Raw genomic sequence first — 19,914 nt, forward strand, 5'->3', positions numbered from 1 at the left:
GTGGTGTCTTTATAATGGGTGCAGTGTGTTGTGCGGTGCACACTTGCCCCTACCGCACGTGCACCCATTTCTTCAGTACTCATCTCTCCGTAGTTCAGCGTCTACTACGGCAGTCCTGCAAAATCTCCAGGAAAATTGCGCGGCAGCCATGTTCCCGGAGTTTTGCTCATATGCAGTAGACTAGCACCTATGGTGGTTATGTCCTTGCTAACACTGCTAAAGAGTTTAATAGCACCCTGCGCCGTCACTCAGAGTGACACTGACTATGGCTGACCAGCTGCCAGTAGTAGAGTGGAGGTGGCCGTGTTGGAGACAGCACATGGGCCCCCTCCTCTCTTAATTCACCCCTGGGATAAGTGCTACCTATTGCATATTGGTGAAGTCAGAGTGCAGAGGTTAACAATGATTAGGGGAAAGTTTTTCTTTTTTTTATAGAACAAGTGAAACACAGAGTAGACCTATAATGTAGATTGTTTAACACAAAGTTTTCAATAATAATTCAAATTTTACTGTGTTGTTACAAAAATATCTGTACAGGTTGAGAATCCCTTATCAAAAATGCTTGGGACCAGAGGTATTTTGGATATCGGATTTTTCCGTATTTTGGAGTAATTGCATACCATAATGAGATATCAAAGTGATGGGACCTAAATCTAAGCACAGAATGCATTTATGTTTCATATACACCTTATACACACAGACTGAAGGTCATTTTAGCCAATATTTTTATTTGTGCATTAAACAAAGTGTGTCTACGTTCACACAATTTTTTTATGTTTCATATGCAACTAATACACACAGCCTGAAGGTCATTTAATACAGTATATTTAATAACTTTGTGTATTAAACAAAGTTTGTGTACATTGAGCCATCGGAAAACAAAGGTTTCACTATCTCACTCTCACTCCAAAAATTTTGTATTTTGGAATATTTGGATATGGAATATTCAACCTGTATATGAAATATATTTTATTGTATTCTGGCAGTCCAGTCCGGATGCCACCCCAGGTGTTTGAAGGATAGGGAAGCCCTGGGCCAAAGCGACCTGGGTTTAGGACTGGACCAAGAGGTATCCCCTGAGGGGGGTGGGGGGGTCGTCATTTGGTACAATGAGGTTGTCTCTTTATTATTGTGTCAAAGATTATATGCCAGTTGGAAATTATATTATTGATTGCTGTTGACACACAGAAGTACCCTGTAATTTCATACATGAGATCCCATCCATGTAGTCCAGTCCAGGTGTTGGAGCAAGCACTCCCAGCAATCAGGCACACTTGTGCCACAGTTTTATAAAGCTTGTTAGGGCAAGGGCTCATGGCTCCTGATACCAACAAGTGGCCAGGCGATAGAGGGCGGACCTGTGGGTTAGAGACAGGGAGCCTGATATTTGTGTATATGCTGTTTGTGGACCGGTGCCTGGTTAAGGTATCCGGTAAACTTGCTGTAATAAATATCTGTTTACTGTGCTGTGAAAGTAAACGGACTGCTTTTCCCTACAACTGTGTCAGTGTTTTGTCTGATGGAAATTTGCTTGTTACAGTATGCAGAGCCGGCCTTAGGCATAGGCAAACTAGGCAATTGCCTAGGGCATTTGGTATGCTTAGGGGCATCAGCAGCTTCTGCTGATTAAAATGATATGCGGCATGCCTATATTCTGTGTGTAACTTCGGCTGTATCTGCATATGAAATGCTATGTTACAGTGTATTCCTGAAAATCACTGTACTATAGCATTTCATATGCAGATACAGCCGCAGTTGCACACAGAATATAGGCATGCTGCATATCATTTTAATCAACAGAAGCTGCTTGTGCATCCTAGCCACATAGTAATGCAAATAATATTATGCATTTTCATAAACAAAAGGCGCCCAACGTTAGCAGAGCTGCCAGCTGACTCATGCCAGGCATCTCCTGTGGAACCAGTGGTGTTGCTAGGGGGCACCAGCCAAAATCTTGCCTAGGGCATCATATTGGTTAGGGCCGGCTCTGACAGTATGTTCTATTTTACAATGGGCATAGTTTGAGTAATTTATATAAGCATGTTGAATCCATCACCAGATCCCTGATTGCTAGATGTTATCCATATTTTCCCTTATATAGGGCTACATAACACTTATGATGCCCTATAAATAATGATGATAATAATCATAATCCTCACCATTATCCTTAAAATGCAAAGTAATGGGGATGCAGGGCAACTGGTGACTGGTTTTACCTTTTATATTTGGTGTTAACAGACAGAAGTGCTCTTTGAAGTGCTGTAAAATATTTTATGCTTGTGAACCATTATCGAAGGAAGTACACCAGACACAGAGATTTTCTCCATATATGATGGGAGGGTTTGGGTATGCGTGACCGGCGGTCTTAGCATACCTCTGCAGGGCTTATCAGTGGACAGGATGTAGGGGGAGGTGTTGTGACCGCTGGTCACATAACCGGGTGTGGTATGGCAGGTGGTATGGGAGGTCAACCACACTTAGGTCGACAGTGTCTAGGTCGATCAGTATTGGTCAACAGGGATTCTAGGTCGACAGGGTTTACAGGTCGACAGGTCAAAAGGTCGATATGATTTAAAAATAATAATTGGTGTCGTTTTCTCCATACAGTGAGCAGGAACCCCAATTAGTGCACCGTGTCACCTTGCTTGGCGAACGAGCTTCGGGCAAGGTGCTTCTTTCCACTGCCGCTGTGCTCAGCACAGGTTACTATTCCCAATCTTAGTCCACATGGATTGTTAAGTATGAAAAAGGTCAAAAAAAGAAAAAAATTTGCGAAAAACTCATGTCGACCTTTTGACCTCTCGACCTAGAGTCCCTGTTGACCTAGAAACCCTGTCGACCTAGTTACTGTCCGAAAACAGGTCTGTTTCACACAAAAACACCCAGGTTTCACTGAACCTGTGTGTTTTCGGGAGAAAGGTTGTTTTTTTTTACAGGCGATCCATCTGGATAGCCTGTAAAAAAAAATTGGTGAAACATCGGATAAAAGTCAGATAAACGTCCGAAAACGGACGTTTTTCGGACCCTATGTTTTAACTAGTGTTGTGCACCGGAAAATTTTCGGGTTTTGGGTTTGGTTCCGCGGCCGTGTTTTGGATTCGGACGCGTTTTGGCAAAACCTCACCGAAATTTTTTTGTCAGATTCGGGTGTGTTTTGGATTCGGGTGTTTTTTTTCAAAAAACCCTAAAAAACAGCTTAAATCATAGAATTTTGGGGTCATTTTGATCCCATAGTATTATTAACCTCAATAACCATAATTTCCACTCATTTTCATTCTATTCTGAACACCTCACACCTCACAATATTATTTTTAGTCCTAAAATTTGCACCGAGGTCGCTGGATGGCTAAGCTAAGCGACACAAGTGGCCGACACAAACACCTGGCCCATCTAGGAGTGGCACTGCAGTGTCAGACAGGATGGCCGATTTAAAAAATAGTCCCCAAACAGCACATGATGCAAAGAAAAAAAGAGGTGCACCAAAGTCGCTGGATGGCTAAGCTAAGCGACCCAAGTGGCCGACACAAACACCTGGCCCATCTAGGAGTGGCACTGCAGTGTCATTCAGGATGGCACTTCAAAAAAATTGTCCCCAAACAGCACATGATGCAAAGAAAAAAAGAGGCGCAATGAGGTAGCTGTGTGACTAAGCTAAGCGACCCAAGTGGCCGACACAAACACCTGGCCCATCTAGGAGTGGCACTGCAGTGTCAGGCAGGATGGCACTTCAAAAAAATTGTCCCCAAACAGCACATGATGCAAAGAAAAAAAGAGACGCAATGAGGTAGCTGTGTGACTAAGCTAAGCGACCCAAGTGGCCGACACAAACACCTGGCCCATCTAGGAGTGGCACTGCAGTGTCAGACAGGATGGCCCTTCAAAAAAATACTCCCCAAACAGCACATGATGCAAAGAAAAAAGAGACGCAATGAGGTAGCTGTGTGACTAAGCTAAGCGACCCAAGTGGCCGACACAAACACCTGGCCCATCTAGGAGTGGCACTGCAGTGTCAGACAGGATGGCCCTTCAAAAAAATACTCCCCAAACAGCACATGATGCAAAGAAAAAAGAGATGCAATGAGGTAGCTGTGTGACTAAGCTAAGCGACCCAAGTGGCCGACACAAACACCTGGCCCATCTAGGAGTGGCACTGCAGTGTCAGACAGGATGGCCCTTCAAAAAAATAGTCCCCAAACAACACATGATGCAACGAAAAAAAGAGGCGCAATGAGGTAGCTGTGTGACTAAGCTAAGCAACCCAAGTGGCCGACACAAACACCTGGCCCATCTAGGAGTGGCACTGCAGTGTCAGGCAGGATGGCACTTCAAAAAAATTGTCCCCAAACAGCACATGATGCAAAGAAAAAAAGAGACGCAATGAGGTAGCTGTGTGACTAAGCTAAGCGACCCAAGTGGCCGACACAAACACCTGGCCCATCTAGGAGTGGCACTGCAGTGTCAGACAGGATGGCCCTTCAAAAAAATACTCCCCAAACAGCACATGATACAAAGAAAAAAGAGGCGCAATGAGGTAGCTGTGTGACTAAGCTAAGCGACCCAAGTGGCCGACACAATCACCTGGCCCATCTAGGAGTGGCACTGCAGTGTCAGGTAGGATGGCCCTTCAAAAAAATACTCCCCAAACAGCACATGATGCAAAGAAAAATGAAAGAAAAAAGAGGTGCAAGATGGAATTGTCCTTGGGCCCTCCCACCCACCCTTATGTTGTATAAACAGGACATGCACACTTTAACGAACCCATCATTTCAGTGACAGGGTCTGCCACACGACTGTGACTGAAATGACTGGTTGGTTTGGGCCCCCACCAAAAAAGAAGCAATCAATCTCTCCTTGCACAAACTGGCTCTACAGAGGCAAGATGTCCACCTCATCATCATCGTCCGATTCCTCACCCCTTTCACTGTGTACATCCCCCTCCTCACAGATTAATAATTCGTCTCCACTGGAATCCACCATCTCAGGTCCCCGTGTACTTTCTGGAGGCAATTGCTGCTGGTGAATGTCTCCACGGAGGAATTGATTATAATTAATTTTAATGAACATCATCTTCTCCACATATTCTGGAAGTAACCTCGTACGCCGATTGCTGACAAGGTGAGCGGCTGCACTAAACACTCTTTCGGAGTACAAACTGGAAGGAGGGCAACTTAGGTAGAATAAAGCCAGTTTGTGCAAGGGCTTCCAAATTGCCTCTTTTTCCTGCCAGTATACGTACGGACTGTCTGACGTGCCTACTTGGATGCGGTCACTCATATAATCCTCCACCATTCTTTCAATGGTGGGAGAATCATATGCAGTGACAGTAGACGACATGTCAGTAATAGTTGGCAGGTCCTTCAGTCCGGACCAGATGTCAGCACTCGCTCCAGACTGCCCTGCATCACCGCCAGCGTGTGGGCTCGGAATTCTTAGCCTTTTCCTTGCACCCCCAGTTGCGGGAGAATGTGAAGGAGGAGATGGTGATGGGTCACGTTCCGCTTGACTTGACAATTTTCTCACCAGCAGGTCTTTGAACCTCTGAAGACTTGTGTCTGCCGGAAAGAGAGTTACAACGTAGGTTTTAAATCTATGATCGAGCACAGTGGCCAAAATGTAGTACTCTGATTTCAACAGATTGACCACCCGTGAATCCTGGTTAAGCAAATTACGGGCTCCATCCACAAGTCCCACATGCCTAGCGGAATCGCTCTGTTTTAGCTCCTCCTTCAATGTCTCCAGCTTCTTCTGCAAAAGCCTGATGAGGGGAATGACCTGACTCACGCTGGCAGTGTCTGAACTGACTTCACGTGTGGAAAGTTCAAAGGGTTGCAGAACCTTGCACAACGTTGAAATCATTCTCCACTGCACTTTAGTCAGGTGCATTCCATCTCCTTTGCCTATATCGTGGCCAGATGTATAGGCTTGAATGGCCTTTTGCTGCTCCTCCATCCTCTTAAGCATATAGAGGGTTGAATTCCACCTCGTTACCACCTCTTGCTTCAGATGATGGCAGGGCAGGTTCAGGTATATTTGGTGGTGCTCTAGTCTTCTGTACGCAGTGCCTGAATGCCGAAAGTGGGCCGCAATTCTTCAGGCAACCGACAGCATCTCTTGCACGCCCCTGTCGTTTTTAAAATAATTATGCACCACCAAATTCAAGGTTTGTGCAAAACATGGGACGTGCTGGAATTTGCCCAGATGTAGTGCACGCACAATATTGCTGGCGTTGTCCGATGTCACAAATCCCCAGGAGAGTCCAATTGGGTTAAGCCATTCTGTGATGATCTTCCTCAGTTGCCGTAAGAGGTTTTCAGCTGTGTGCCTATTCTGGAAAGCGGTGATACAAAGCGTAGCCTGCCTAGGAACGAGTTGGCGTTTGCGAGATGCTGCTACTGGTGCCGCCGCTGCTGTTCTTGCAGTGGGAGTCAATACATCTACCCAGTGGGCTGTCACAGTCATATAGTCCTTAGTCTGCCCTGCTCCACTTGTCCACATGTCCGTGGTTAAGTGGACATTGGGTACGACTGCATTTGTTAGGATACTGGTGAGTCTTTTTCTGAGGTCTGTGTACATTTTTGGTATCGCCTGCCTAGAGAAATGGAACCTAGAAGGTATTTGGTACCGGGAACACAGTACCTCAATCAAGTCTATAGTTGGCTCTGAATTAACGATGGATACCGGAACCACGTTTCTCACCGCCCAGGCTGACAAGGCCTCAGTTATCCGCTTTGCAGCAGGATGACTGCTGTGATATTTCATCTTCCTCGCAAAGGACTGTTGGACATTCAATTGCTTACTGGAAGTAGTACAAGTGGTCTTCCGACTTCCCCTCTGGGATGACGATCGACTCCCAGCAGCAACAACAGCAGCGCCAGCAGCAGAAGGCGTTACACTCAAGGATGCATCGGAGGAATCCCAGGCAGGAGAGGAATCGTCAGACTTGCTAGTGACATGGCCTGCAGGATTATTGGCTTTCCTGGGTAAGGAGGAAATTGACACTGAGGGAGTTGGTGGTGTGGTTTGCAGGAGCTTGGTTACAAGAGGAAGGGATTTAGTTGTCAGTGGACTGCTTCCGCTGTCACCCAAAGTTTTTGAACTTGTCACTGACTTATGATGAATGCGCTGCAGGTGACGTATAAGGGAGGATGTTCCGAGGTGGTTAACGTTCTTACCCCTACTTATTACAGCTCGACAAAGGCAACACACGGCTTGACACCTGTTGTCCGCATTTGTTTTGAAATAATTCCACACCGAAGAGCTGATTTTTTTTGTATTTTGACCAGGCATGTCAATGGCCATATTCGTCCCATGGACAACAGGTGTCTCCCCAGGTGCCTGACTTAAACAAACCACCTCACCATCAGAATCCTCCTTGTTAATTTCCTCCCCAGCGCCAGCAACACCCATATCCTCATCCTGGTGTACTTCAACACTGACAACTTCAATTTGACTATCAGGAACTGGACTGCGGGTGCTCCTTCCAGCACTTGCAGGGGGCGTGCAAATGGTGGAAGGCGCAAGCTCTTCCCGTCCAGTGTTGGGAAGGTCAGGCATCGCAACCGACACAATTGGACTCTCCTTGGGGATTTGTGATTTCGAAGAACGCACAGTTCTTTGCTGTGCTTTTGCCATCTTAAGTCTTTTCTTTTTTCTAGTGAGAGGATAAGTGCTTCCATCCTCATTTGAAGCTGAACCACTAGCCATGAACATAGGCCAGGGCCTCAGCCATTCCTTGCCACTCCGTGTCGTAAATGGCATATTGGCAAGTTTACGCTTCTCCTCAGATGCTTTTAATTTTGATTTTTGGGTAATTTTACTGAACTTTTGTGTTTTGGATTTTACATGATCTCTACTATGACATTGGGCATCGGCCTTGGCAGACGACGTTGATGGCATTTCTTCGTCTCGGCCATGACTAGTGGCAGCAGCTTCAGCACGAGGTGGAAGTGGATCTTAATCTTTCCCTATTTTTTTAACCTCCACATTTTTGTTCTCCATATTTTAATGTGTGGAATTATATGCCAGTATCAATAGCAATGGCCTACTACTATATATACTGCGCACAACTAAAATGCACCACAGGTATACAATGTAGATGGATAGTATACTTAATGGATGACGAGTGATGACACAGAGGTAGGTAAAGCAGTGGCCTACCGTACTGCTATATATAGTATACCGGTGGACACTGTCAGCAAACTGCTAAACTAGTCTAAAATGCACCACAGGTATACAATGTAGATGGATAGTATACTTAATGGATGACGAGTGACGACACAGAGGTGGGTACAGCAGTGACCTGCCGTACTGCTATATATAGTATACTGGTGGACACTGTCAGCAAACTGCTAAACTAGTCTAAAATGCACCACAGATATACAATGTAGATGGATAGTATACTTAATGGATGACGAGTGACGACACAGAGGTAGGTACAGCAGTGGCCTACCGTACTGCTATATATAGTATACTGGTGGACACTGTCAGCAAACTGCTAAACTAGTCTAAAATGCACCACATGTATACAATGTAGATGGATAGTATACTTAATGGATGACGAGTGACGACACAGAGGTAGGTACAGCAGTGGCCTACCGTACTGCTATATATAGTATACTGGTGGACACTGTCAGCAAACTGCTAAACTAGTCTAAAATACACCACAGGTATACAATGTAGATGGATAGTATACTTAATGGATGACGAGTGACGACACAGAGGTAGGTACAGCAGTGGCCTACCGTACTGCTATATATAGTATACTGGTGGACACTGTCAGCAAACTGTTAAACTAGTCTAAAATGCACCACAGGTATACAATGTAGATGGATAGTATACTTAATGGATGACGAGTGACGACACAGAGGTAGGTACAGCAGTGCACTCTGCACTGTACTCCTCTTATATAATATTAATTATACTGGTGGTCCCCAGTCCCCACAATAAAGCAGCACACTGTGGGCATAGATATGGAGTGTTTTTCAGGCAGACAACGTATACTGGTGGTCACTGTCAGCAAAACTCTGCACTGTACTCCTGCTATAGCTGCTCCCCAGTCCCCACAATTAAGCAGTGTGAGCACTCAGCACAGATATATCATGCAGCACACTGAGCACAGATATGGTATGGAGCGTTTTTTTCAGGCAGAGAACGGATAAACTGGTAGTCACTTATTAATTATCAGCAAAACTCTGCACTGTACTCCTAACAGCTGCTCCCCAATCCTCCCAACAATTAGCAATAAACAACCAATCAAATCAACTGTCTTCTACTATATAAACGGAGAGGACGCCAGCCACGTCCTCTCCCTATCATCTCCAATGCACGAGTGAAAATGGCCGCGACGCACGGCTGCTTATATAGAATCCGAATCTCGCGAGAATCCGACAGCGGGATGATGAAGTTCGGGCGCGCTCGGGTTAGCCGAGCAAGGCGGGAAGGTTCGAACCTGCCTCGGACCCGTGAAAACAAGGTGAAGTTCGGGGGGTTCGGTTTCTCTGAAACCGAACCTGCTCATCATTAGTTATAACGGGGATAATTGGTTATTACCCTTTGAGTGTAATGTTTCAATTCAAATGGAACTTTGAAGTTTTTGATAGTATTGTGACCATTTGTAACAAACAACTGGACACTGTCAGTGAAGTCTAGAGTTTGGAAACTTATGTTGCCATATATAGTGTGCAATGGACCGCTATCCTGCTGAAGAGAAATAGTTAGCTCAAAATTCAACTGCTTAGGAGTATAAATATAATTGTTTTAAATGTGATGTAATATTTGCTAAACACCTGCCGAGTGTATTAGAATTGTACAATAAATATTTGTTTTTAATATATTTCTTATTGTGGTGGTATTACATGTCACTCACTTTGGCACAGCAGCGCTGTATATTTGTTTGTATGTTTCGACCTAAGTATGGTCGCCCTAGAGATCGGATACCCACATAACCGCATCCCGATGGGAGATGTAACAGCCTGTGAGATACAGGCATCGGCACAATTACAGTGAGTCTGCCTGGTGTTATAAAGCCACAGTCATTTAAAAGGCAAAACCATAAGGCAGACTCGCTGGAATCACGCCTATGCCTGAATCTTGCAGCCTATTATATTTTTTCCCATACCCTGATTCTGTAGAATATCTATTTGAACTTTCTGTGCTTTGGGGTGGTGTTCTTCCATTTCAATAAAAAAAAAAAAGATATTTTTTAAAGCCATTTTCATTAAACATGTATTGGGTTTGTTACAGGTTAGATGATTCTAATTTGCCACCTGTTTAGTCTCTGGAGTTTGGAATTCTTATGTATAGGATTTAAAGGGTGTGTTTACCACACCTGTCTGCAGTCCAGTATATAGAGCAGTAGGGAGCTACAGTATGTGTCTTGAATGAGGCAGGAAAGCTGAGATGTGAGACATGGACAACAGATCTGCGATAGAGGACTGGCAATTTGCCAGATAGAATTTCTCAGGATTCCAGCATCGGAATCCTGACACCACTCAGAATCCCAACAGAAGTATTGGGGACATTAGGGTTAGGCTGCGGGAGGGGAGATTAGGGTTAGGCTGCGGGAGGGGAGATTAGGGTTAGGCTGTGGGGGAGAGAAAGTTAGGGGGAAGGTAAGGATTAGGCTTACATTCATTCCAAAGAACTGTTGGGATTCTCACTATCTGGCTGCTGGTGTTTGTATTCTGAACGGCAGCATCCTGGACGTTGGGATCCCATATCACACCCAGGGAGCAACAGGGAGCTTGTTAAATGGCCCAGAGTCCAATGACTGCCCTGCTAGAAGAAGGCGGTCTGAGGAGATAGCTCGAGTAAGAGAGCTCGTAAGGTTTTATATCTGAACCGTCCTAATTTTGTTGAGATATTTCATACCAAATTGGGATTTTTCTGCCATACCATTTTGTTTTGAGGCAAGTTACAAAGTATTTCTCCGCCCATACAGTAGGTAGCAGAGGCAGGCACCTCCAGTACAGTTGTATCCTCATACATTATTACCACTGTTGCACCAAACAGCCACATTTGGCTATGTGACTTAGCTTGTGCAAGTCGTTTTCTTTGCTCAAATGTGCGTTTTGGTCAAAACAGATTAACAGGCTAGCACTGATTAATTTGATGTGCAACACTTACACAGATATGTGCATATAAGTCTGAATCTGTATACGAAGTGCTATGCTGCAATGGCTGTAAAAAAAAAGTTTAAGTTCAGTAGTGCCTCATCTGAGATTTTATACCATAATAAAACTAATTCCTATGTAGTTAAAATCACAGCATAGCATCTTTGGTACAGATGGTGTGCCAGATATGCCATGCTGCATCTGTCGTGCAAATAAGACACAACTGTAAAGAAAAAATGGCTATACTACATCGCTGTTTGTGGCTCACTTGTGCTTGGCATCTTGCGACGCATGGAGTATTGAGACTTGGTGTATGAGGACACATCTATACATGCAACATTACATTTTTCAGAGGAAAGAAGGGCAGCTGAAGAGTGACCCACTGTTATGCAAATGCTAATCTTGGGAGGTATGCAAGACAGCCAAGTGGGTTATGGATTAAAGGGTCGACAGTCAGAAGGTGGACAATTTCTAGGTCGACATGAAATGGTTGACATGACAAGGTCGACATTTTCAAAAGAGTGACAGGGTGGACACAGAAATGGTCAACACATTAAAAGTTTGACATGAGTTTTTTTTTTTTTTTGGTATTAAAATTTCCCTTGCAGGACGAGGATCCCCAATTAGTGCACCGCATCCCCTAGCATGGTTCACGCTTTGGGCAAGGTGCCTCACTTTGCTTTGCTTGGCACAGGTTGCTATTCCCAATTGCAATCCACTTGGATGGTAAATTTAAGAATTTCTAAAACAAAAAAAAATTCCCAAAATACTCATGTCAATGATATGCTGTGTCGACCATTGTCACGCCGGCCATTTGAACTTGTCATCTTTTGACCATGTCGACCGTATGCATGTTTACTATTTCGTGTTGACCTATTGCTTGTCAGCCTGTTAACTGTCTACCTATTATCCAGATATAGTACCAGCCAAGTGAGGGTTGAGGTGTGACAAGAGGCAGGCAAGACAAGCTGCAACGCCTGGCCAGGTGAGGCATCCATTTTCTGGTCAGAGAGAGAGACTGAGTGCAGTAACTGGTTAAGGAGGAATCTATAGAAATACAAAGATTGTTATACATATATATATATATATATATATATATATGTACACACTATTAGAGACCAGCTGATTATTATGCTCAATAATATTTGAATGGTCTATGATTGACGGCGCACTCTGTACATCAAAGCACAAGGCACTGACCAAAAGACCTGCACTAATTATTTTATATCTATATATACACAGTAGTAATTTCAGTAAATCATGAGTATACTGTATATTTCTGGGCATGAGGGCATTATCAAAAAGAAAAAAAACAACACATTTTTTTTCTCTTCATTCTTCTGTATTCTTTGTGTTAATATTCACAACATTGTTCTTCCGCTGTATTTTCAAAAAAGATTGAAATTGCATATATATATATATATATATATATATATATATATATATATATGTGTGTATTTAGTTTTTTTTGGCTGCTTGTTTCTCTTAAAGTATATGTTTATTCTCTATAGGCCACTTTTTCATTCTTGCCACTGTTTTAATGTTAAGCAATATTTATTTTGTTCAAATGGAAAACACACACACACACACACACACACACACACACACACACACACACACACACACACCTTTTTTATGTCCCATTCCATTTAAATAAATTGGTGTTTGACCACATAGATTTTGTGACTTAAGCCACTGCAGTTTACAGCTGGGGCCAAACATAGCGGTACAGCGGGACCCGCTTGACCGGAAGTAGGGTTTTGTATTCACACAGATCCTGTTCTGCTGGATACCTCAGAACAGGATCCAGCCTGTGCCACGATGGGATTTCATATAGTGTTCAACTTGAAATCCCGTCATCCAGCTCAACTGCATCATGCTGTGGTTGGATCCGGCGGCACCGCCGCGTATGTGTAGACGGCCGCATGGGAGCTCTTGTTCAGACTCCTTCCAGCCAGGCGGGTCCCACTGAACGGGACCCGCTGTACCGCTATGTGTGACCCCAGCCTAAGAGGGATAAGTTGGTCCTGTTTCATTAAATAGATTAGATGCGAAGCGTCTATCCTCTTCTCTGGAAGTGGATCAGCAGTCCTCTTGCTATGTAAGCTGCATTTTGTCAAACTGCATTTCTGCTCTAGATCACAGGTTCTCAAACTCGGTCCTCAGGACCCCACACAATGCATCTTTTGCAGGTCTCCTCACAGAATTGCAAGTGAAATAATTAGCTCCACCTGTGGACCTTTTAAAATGTGTCAGTGACTAATTAATACACCTGTGCACCTGCTGGGTTACCTGCAAAACATGCACTGTGTGGGGTGCTGAGGACCGAGTTTGAGAACCCCTGCTCTAGATAACAGTGGGTATGCCAGGAGTACCTCTTCTATTTGCTTACATGAGATGGGTCAGACCTTGAAGAGAAGTGGTGTTCTTTCTATAGCAGACGACTTGGTTAATAAAGCTCAGTACCTAATAATAATCCCTTACCTGTTTTAGTTTATTGTTCTTTGCTTTTCTACAGGTGACTATATCTTTATAAGCAGCCCGCGAGGATGCTTTAGGACTGCCCAGGTGGAAGAAGTGGAAGATATTTTTCTTGTGGCAGCTGGCACCGGTTTTACGCCAATGGTTAAACTGCTGAGGCATGTTTTAAGCTGTGCTTCTAACCTCAGGTTGGTTTTGGACACAGTATTAGCCTTAAAACTAAAAGAACACATCCCATTTGTTTATGTCTAATGGTGGGTACACACTTAGTGATAAAGTAAATGTCGTTGCTCATTTTGACCCCTCCTGAGCGACATCGTTTACTATATCTCCCAGTGTATATGCCGCCGCTGACGAACGATATGTGGCCACGCGGGTCGTTAATGACCCTCAGTGACGGCCTGGCATGCAGCTCAATTTGGACTCATCGTCCAAAACTGCATGCTCTGGCCGCCCGCAGCATGATGTCACTGTGCGATATCATTAGTGATAGATGCACAGTGTGTATGCCCACCGAGCGGCCCGGGAGGGGAAACACTAGTCCATGTCACTCATTGAGCACATCGCCTAGTGTGTACCCACCTTAAGAAATGTTTTTGTTTGTTGTTGTTATTTTTTTGTTTTGTTTTTTTACCAGGTATATAGTCTTTGGAATAAATTTAAGTGTAAATTGTGAACTATGTAATGCCTGCATTTCAGCACATTTGCAGCATTCTATATACAGTATCTTAATTTGTAAATGGAACTAATGATCAGTGTCACAGGCTAGAAATATGATTCTGCATCAGCTGTGATAGACTATTTAAATGACACACATTCAATCACTGGTTTATAGTTATAAATAAGGAATGATTACTATTTCCATCAACTATACACATTTTCCCAATCTTTATATAAATGTTGGTTAAGGCAAATAATCCACAAATATGTGTAGGTATTAAGGCAATTCTTTTGTCGTACGGAAGAAAGGTAACGTTGTGGTTATTAGATACAGCAACAGATTTACATAGGGAGACTCTATTCTCCATACTTTCTGCATTAATAATATTGGGTCTGAGTCAGACATGTTTTTGCCTTTCCATTCAACCATGGCAGCCTGCTTGCCAACTTATTTAATGTGAGTATCTTCCCATCTATACCGACTATCCATGCGTCTTCATTTATATGACCGTCCTGCCCAACGGCTCTTCTAACCGCGGCCATCATCATCATTAGTGTTGCCACCTCCGGGGGGCGTGGCCTAGCTGGAGAAGAGAGCAGACCTGTTTCTGCTGCACTCCTCTATCCAGCCGTAATATATATCTTTATTCTCCCCTCTGGTCCGCTCCAACCCTTATCTGAGGGCTCTCCTCTCCATCTACAACCCCCCTGTGCCCAGCAGTACCCGCCGCGGAGCCGGGGAGCTGTTTTCACGGCTCCCGCAGGTTGCGGCCTAGGCACATCCGGAAGCCGGGGACTCGCGTACTCCCGGCACCCGCGTTTTGAGCTCCACGGCGGAGCCGGAAAGAGACGCGGACCCCGCCGGAGCCTCTGCAGCCACCCAGTTAGCTCCTCTGACCCTCAGGGAGCTTACCTTGTGGGGCTATTAGCCGTGGGAGACCCCTGACAAGTGGAGAGGCCCTGGACACAGACTCCCAGGAAGGTGCGGCGGCCATCTTGATTTTTGCTTAAGCTGCAGGATTCAATGCAATTACCCTGCTCAGAGGTCCTGCTCCCCTGGATAGCAGCTACTGTGTTTTCACCCCTCTCCTGCCTGCTGGATTCCACTATTGAGAGGTACCTGGTGGGAAGCATACTACAGCGCTGTTTCACAGCATTTAAAGCACAGCGCCGCTGGACCCGAGGTGTGTACCTGTCCGCTTACCCCTCTCTCCCAGCTGGGAGCCTCTCATCTGGACCCCGCAGAATGGAGATGACCCTCTGTCAGGACAGATGTGATATCGATCTTCTGATGTAGCGCAGATCACCTGCCCGCCACCACCCGTGTCTTTTTATGCTTACCTAAATCTCCGTCATCTACTCTGCGAGATCCTGAGCTTCTTTATTATTATCCTCATTCTGCCTGCAGAACCTCACTCCATTGAAATGCCTTCTAAAAAAGTCAAAGCGGTGCTGCCCCCTAGAGTATCTTTTCCGCCTCAGAAAAAGTCACAGGCCACCTCTTCTTTGCGGAAGTCCCCGGCCGCCGCTTCTCCGCAAAGTACCCCTAGCAGCCCTGCCTCCCTGCCGGGGTTTGACCCTGATTCTGACGCACCTCTCACGGTCAAAACTCTGTACCAAGCCCTCTCAGCATTCAAATCTGAGCTGACTCAGGACCTCACAGCGGCCCTCCGGGAGGTTAAGACGGAGCTGCACGCTATAGGCGACCGTACGGACCATCTGGAGAAGAAAGTAGAGGAATTGGTCTCGTCTCATAATGACCTCATAACGGCCCACGACCAGCAGCAAAGTGACCTGGAGGCGTTTAAACTCAAAATTGCAGATATAGAGGATAGATCTCGGCGGAATAATATTAAGATCCGTGGCATCCCCGACTCCGTGCAGAACTCCGAGTTGGAAAATTATGCTACTGCCTTGTTCCAGAAGCTTCTGCCTCAAACCGATGCTAGAGAGTTACTTATCGACAGAATTCACAGACTGCCTAAACCACGCTCAGTTGCCCCCTCGCTCCCGAGAGACACACTTCTGAGGGTGCATTTCTTCACAATCAAAGAACGCATCCTGAAAGCGGCCAGAGAAGCAGGCGACTCCGACTCAGATGTTCTTGGAGGTTTACAACTATTCCCGGACTTCTCCGCTCTCACCTTGGCCAAACGACGAGCATTCCTCCCCGTCACTTTGGCACTTCGCGACCAAGACATCACGTATAGATGGGGTTTTCCGGTGAAGCTCGTCATCTCGTAGTGTTGCCACCTCCAACCGCTACATGCTAGGTGCAAAAGGTCTATCTGGAACAGATAAACCAACTCTACAAATGAGCCTGGCAGTTGGCCTACGTGCCCCGGACACGCCCACCAGACGGCTCAGTTCCATATGATTGCATGGTCACCACCCAGAAACACCCATTTCATAAAAGAGTGCTACTGTATGTCGATGGCTGGAGCAATTATTCCTGAAATTCTGTCCCCACCCGCTTGCATATGCATGGTATCGCGCATATGCAATCTGATTATAGATGTCCAATGGGATCTCTTCATTTGGTTTTGCGTACGACTCAGAATCAGGCTTATTGCCTGTATAATTTTAAAGCGATCTTTGCTTTGCATAACTATTGTACAGCATTGTGAGTATGATACAGGCTTTATTACCAGAAGTTAGTGATGATTAAAAATTCTAAAGGGTTCATCCGCTTATTAATCGACAAGTTTGAAATCTCTTAACGTGTTGAATAAAGAATATTTCTACTTATGATATGTGTGACCATTTTATTGATTACGGCACATAAGTTGCTACTTACCAGGAGTGTCACGTTATTACAGTTTATAAGATGGAAAAGATTGCAGACAATGGGCAGGATTCAAATGTTCCATACCCTCTCCTCTGCCCTGTCGCGCCCGCCGGCGGTATTCTAATGTTACTGCCGACGGGTGCGACAGCTTCATTTCAGCTCGCTACCCCCGGAGGTAGCAAGTTAAAATACATGTAAAGAGGCCCGTTTGGGTGTTCAAACGAGTCTCTTCACGATCCCGTCCTTTATTTTATTCGGGTTCGGGTGCTTGACGTGCCTATACCAGACTGTAAAGAGCGCGATCAGCGTGATAACGGGCACATTTGAATAGCGTCCCTCTATTTCTCGTCACTTTAGACGGGAGATAGCGGGTGTGATATGATTTGAATCCAATTCCGGCCCACTGAGTTCCCTGCAGAAAAATAGTTTTCTTTAAGGGCAAATTATATAGAACTGTGCAGCAAGTGTGATTCAACTAATCACACCATAATGAAAATTATGTGGGTCCCAGGGATCCACCACTTCAAAAATGTCGGGTCCTATTTCAATATTTCTGGTTCCCAACATAATGTTTTTGTTTTTTTAAATCTATACATTTATACAGTATATATTTCAATCAGACCTTCCCACATACCCCTTAAATGCCCCTTACACCTCCTCACGTGTCCTTAATTGTCCCTTAGATCTCCCAACATGCCACCTAAATGCTTGTTAAACCCTTTCCCCCTACACACCCCTTAAATGACTACTGGATCAGCCTAAATACCGTCAAACATTCTTACATGCCCCTTAAATGCCCGTCAGAGCCCAAACATTCCCACAGATCATATGGTATGTCTTATGGTTCATTTGGCTAGCAGATCTGCTATATGCACGCGGAATCCCCATATGCCCCTTATAATAAACTCCCTGCATGCATGTTATAGCTTCAAACATTCTCTAACTACAATCACACAGTTAATATCACAATTGCTAATACGTCCTAGAGGATGCTGGGGATGCTTCAAGAACCATGGGGTATAGATGGGATCCGCAGGAGACATGGGCACACTATAAGACTTTGAATGGGTGTGGACTGGGTCCTCCCTCTATGCCCCTCCTCCAGACTCCAGTTAGATTCTGTGCCCAGCGAGACTGGAGGCACACTGAGGAGCTCTCCTGAGTTTCTCAGAAAAATACTTTATTTAGGTATTTTATTTTCAGGGAGACCTGCTGGCTACAGGCTCCCTGCAGCGTGGGAGTGAGGGGAGAGAAGCAGACCTGCTTCTTTAGAGTTCAAGGGCTCTGCTTCTTAGGCTACCGGACACCATTAGCTACAGAGGGTTCGATCACTATGGTACGCCTAGCTGCTTGTTCCCGGAGCCGCGCCGTCACCCTCCTCACAAAGCCTGAAGGTAGAAGCCCGGGGGAGTATGAGAAGATCCGAAGTCTTCAGTGACGGCAGAAGACGGCTTGAGGTACCGCGCAGCGCGCCATGCTCCCACACAGATCACGGCACTACAGGGTGCAGGGCGCAGGGGGGGCGCCCTGCGGTTGACCTAAAGTGACGTCACCGCTGAGCAGAAAGTTCCCAGCATTGGTTACAATGTAGCGCATAGGCGCTACATTGTAACACTGCCGTGTGCTGCCTGTCAGTGAGGACAGGAGCACACAGCTGATCAGGAGAGTGCTACAACGTGGCGCTCCCTGATTGGCTGAAGAAACCCACTTAGACAGAAGTCAAAGTGGGTTTCTGGCATTCGGGGAAAGGTGACCCATGTGCAAACATGGGTCCCCTTTTAGTTCGTGGCTCGGGTCAGCGTTTTGTTATTTTTTTCAAGTACGTGGATTACACCTGGATTCCCCGAGGAGCCTGGACCCCTGGATCTCGCGAGTATAATTTCTTCAACAGGTACCCCTTGGATTCTACTGGAGAAGAGGACCGACCTGCGTGGGAACTTAAGGTAAGTATGTATGTATGTTTGTGTGTATGTATGTAATAAAATTATACTTTCAAGGTGTGTGTGTCTTGTCTTTTTTTGGGTATTTTTTTAGTAATAGTACTACAGGTACCAGCGGGCCAGTTTTTCCGCCGCATGCTGGTACTTGTGGTTCTCCAAGTACCAGCATGCGGGGGAGGCTTGCTGGGACTTGTAGTACTGCTACTAAAAACAATATCTTTTCTTTTACAACAAAGGCTATCAGCCCCCCCATCCGCAGCCCATTGGATGGGGGGGGACAGCCTCGGGCTTCACCCCTGGCCCTTGGGTGGCTGGGGGGGGGGACCCCTTGATTGAAGGGGTCCCCACTCCCCCAGGGTACCCCGGCCAGGGGTGACTAGTTGGATTTTTGATGCCACGGCCGCAGGGCACTATATAAAAGTGACCCCCGGCTGTGGCATTATCTGTCCAGCTAGTGGAGCCCGGTGCTGGTTTTAAAAATACGGGGGACCCCTACTCTTTTTGTCCCCCGTATTTTTGGGACCAGGACCAGGCGCAGAGCCCGATGCTGGTTGCTTAAATATGGGGGAACCCCTGTCATTTTTTCCCCCATATTTTTGCAACCAGGATCGGCTCAAAGAGCCCGAGGCTGGTTATGCTTAGGAGGGGGGACCCCACGCATTTTTATTTTTTTTATTTTACAGTGTTTAATTTAAAAAAAAGAAAAAATGAACCCCAACACGGATCACACAGATCCGGCCGAGATTAATTGTAAAAAAGTCGGCAGTGTTTTGCTAATCACTGCCGTAAAAAAAAAAAAACAAATGACATCGACATCGGAACAAAAGAAAAACCCGAATACGACAGCTTAGTAAATTAGTCGTAATAAATTCAAAAAGTTGCAGTTTTACACTTTCGATGTCATTCGTGATTGAACTTTGACCTTTTTCGGAAA

General features: G+C 45.3%; 1 protein-coding gene across 1 annotated transcript in view; it reads left to right on the forward strand.

Moving 5' to 3' along the window:
- The window catches only part of LOC134909718 (cytochrome b5 reductase 4), a 530,443-nt gene that overhangs the window by 457,803 nt on the left and 52,726 nt on the right, over window positions 1-19,914 (forward strand). Inside the window, exon 14 of the mRNA XM_063916915.1 lies at window positions 13,630-13,780. Within this exon, the coding sequence (XP_063772985.1) occupies window positions 13,630-13,780 (151 nt within the window). The remainder of the gene's footprint in view (window positions 1-13,629; window positions 13,781-19,914) is intronic.

Source organism: Pseudophryne corroboree, chromosome 4 (genome assembly GCF_028390025.1).
Source record: "Pseudophryne corroboree isolate aPseCor3 chromosome 4, aPseCor3.hap2, whole genome shotgun sequence".
NCBI classification, from domain to species: Eukaryota; Metazoa; Chordata; class Amphibia; order Anura; family Myobatrachidae; genus Pseudophryne; species Pseudophryne corroboree.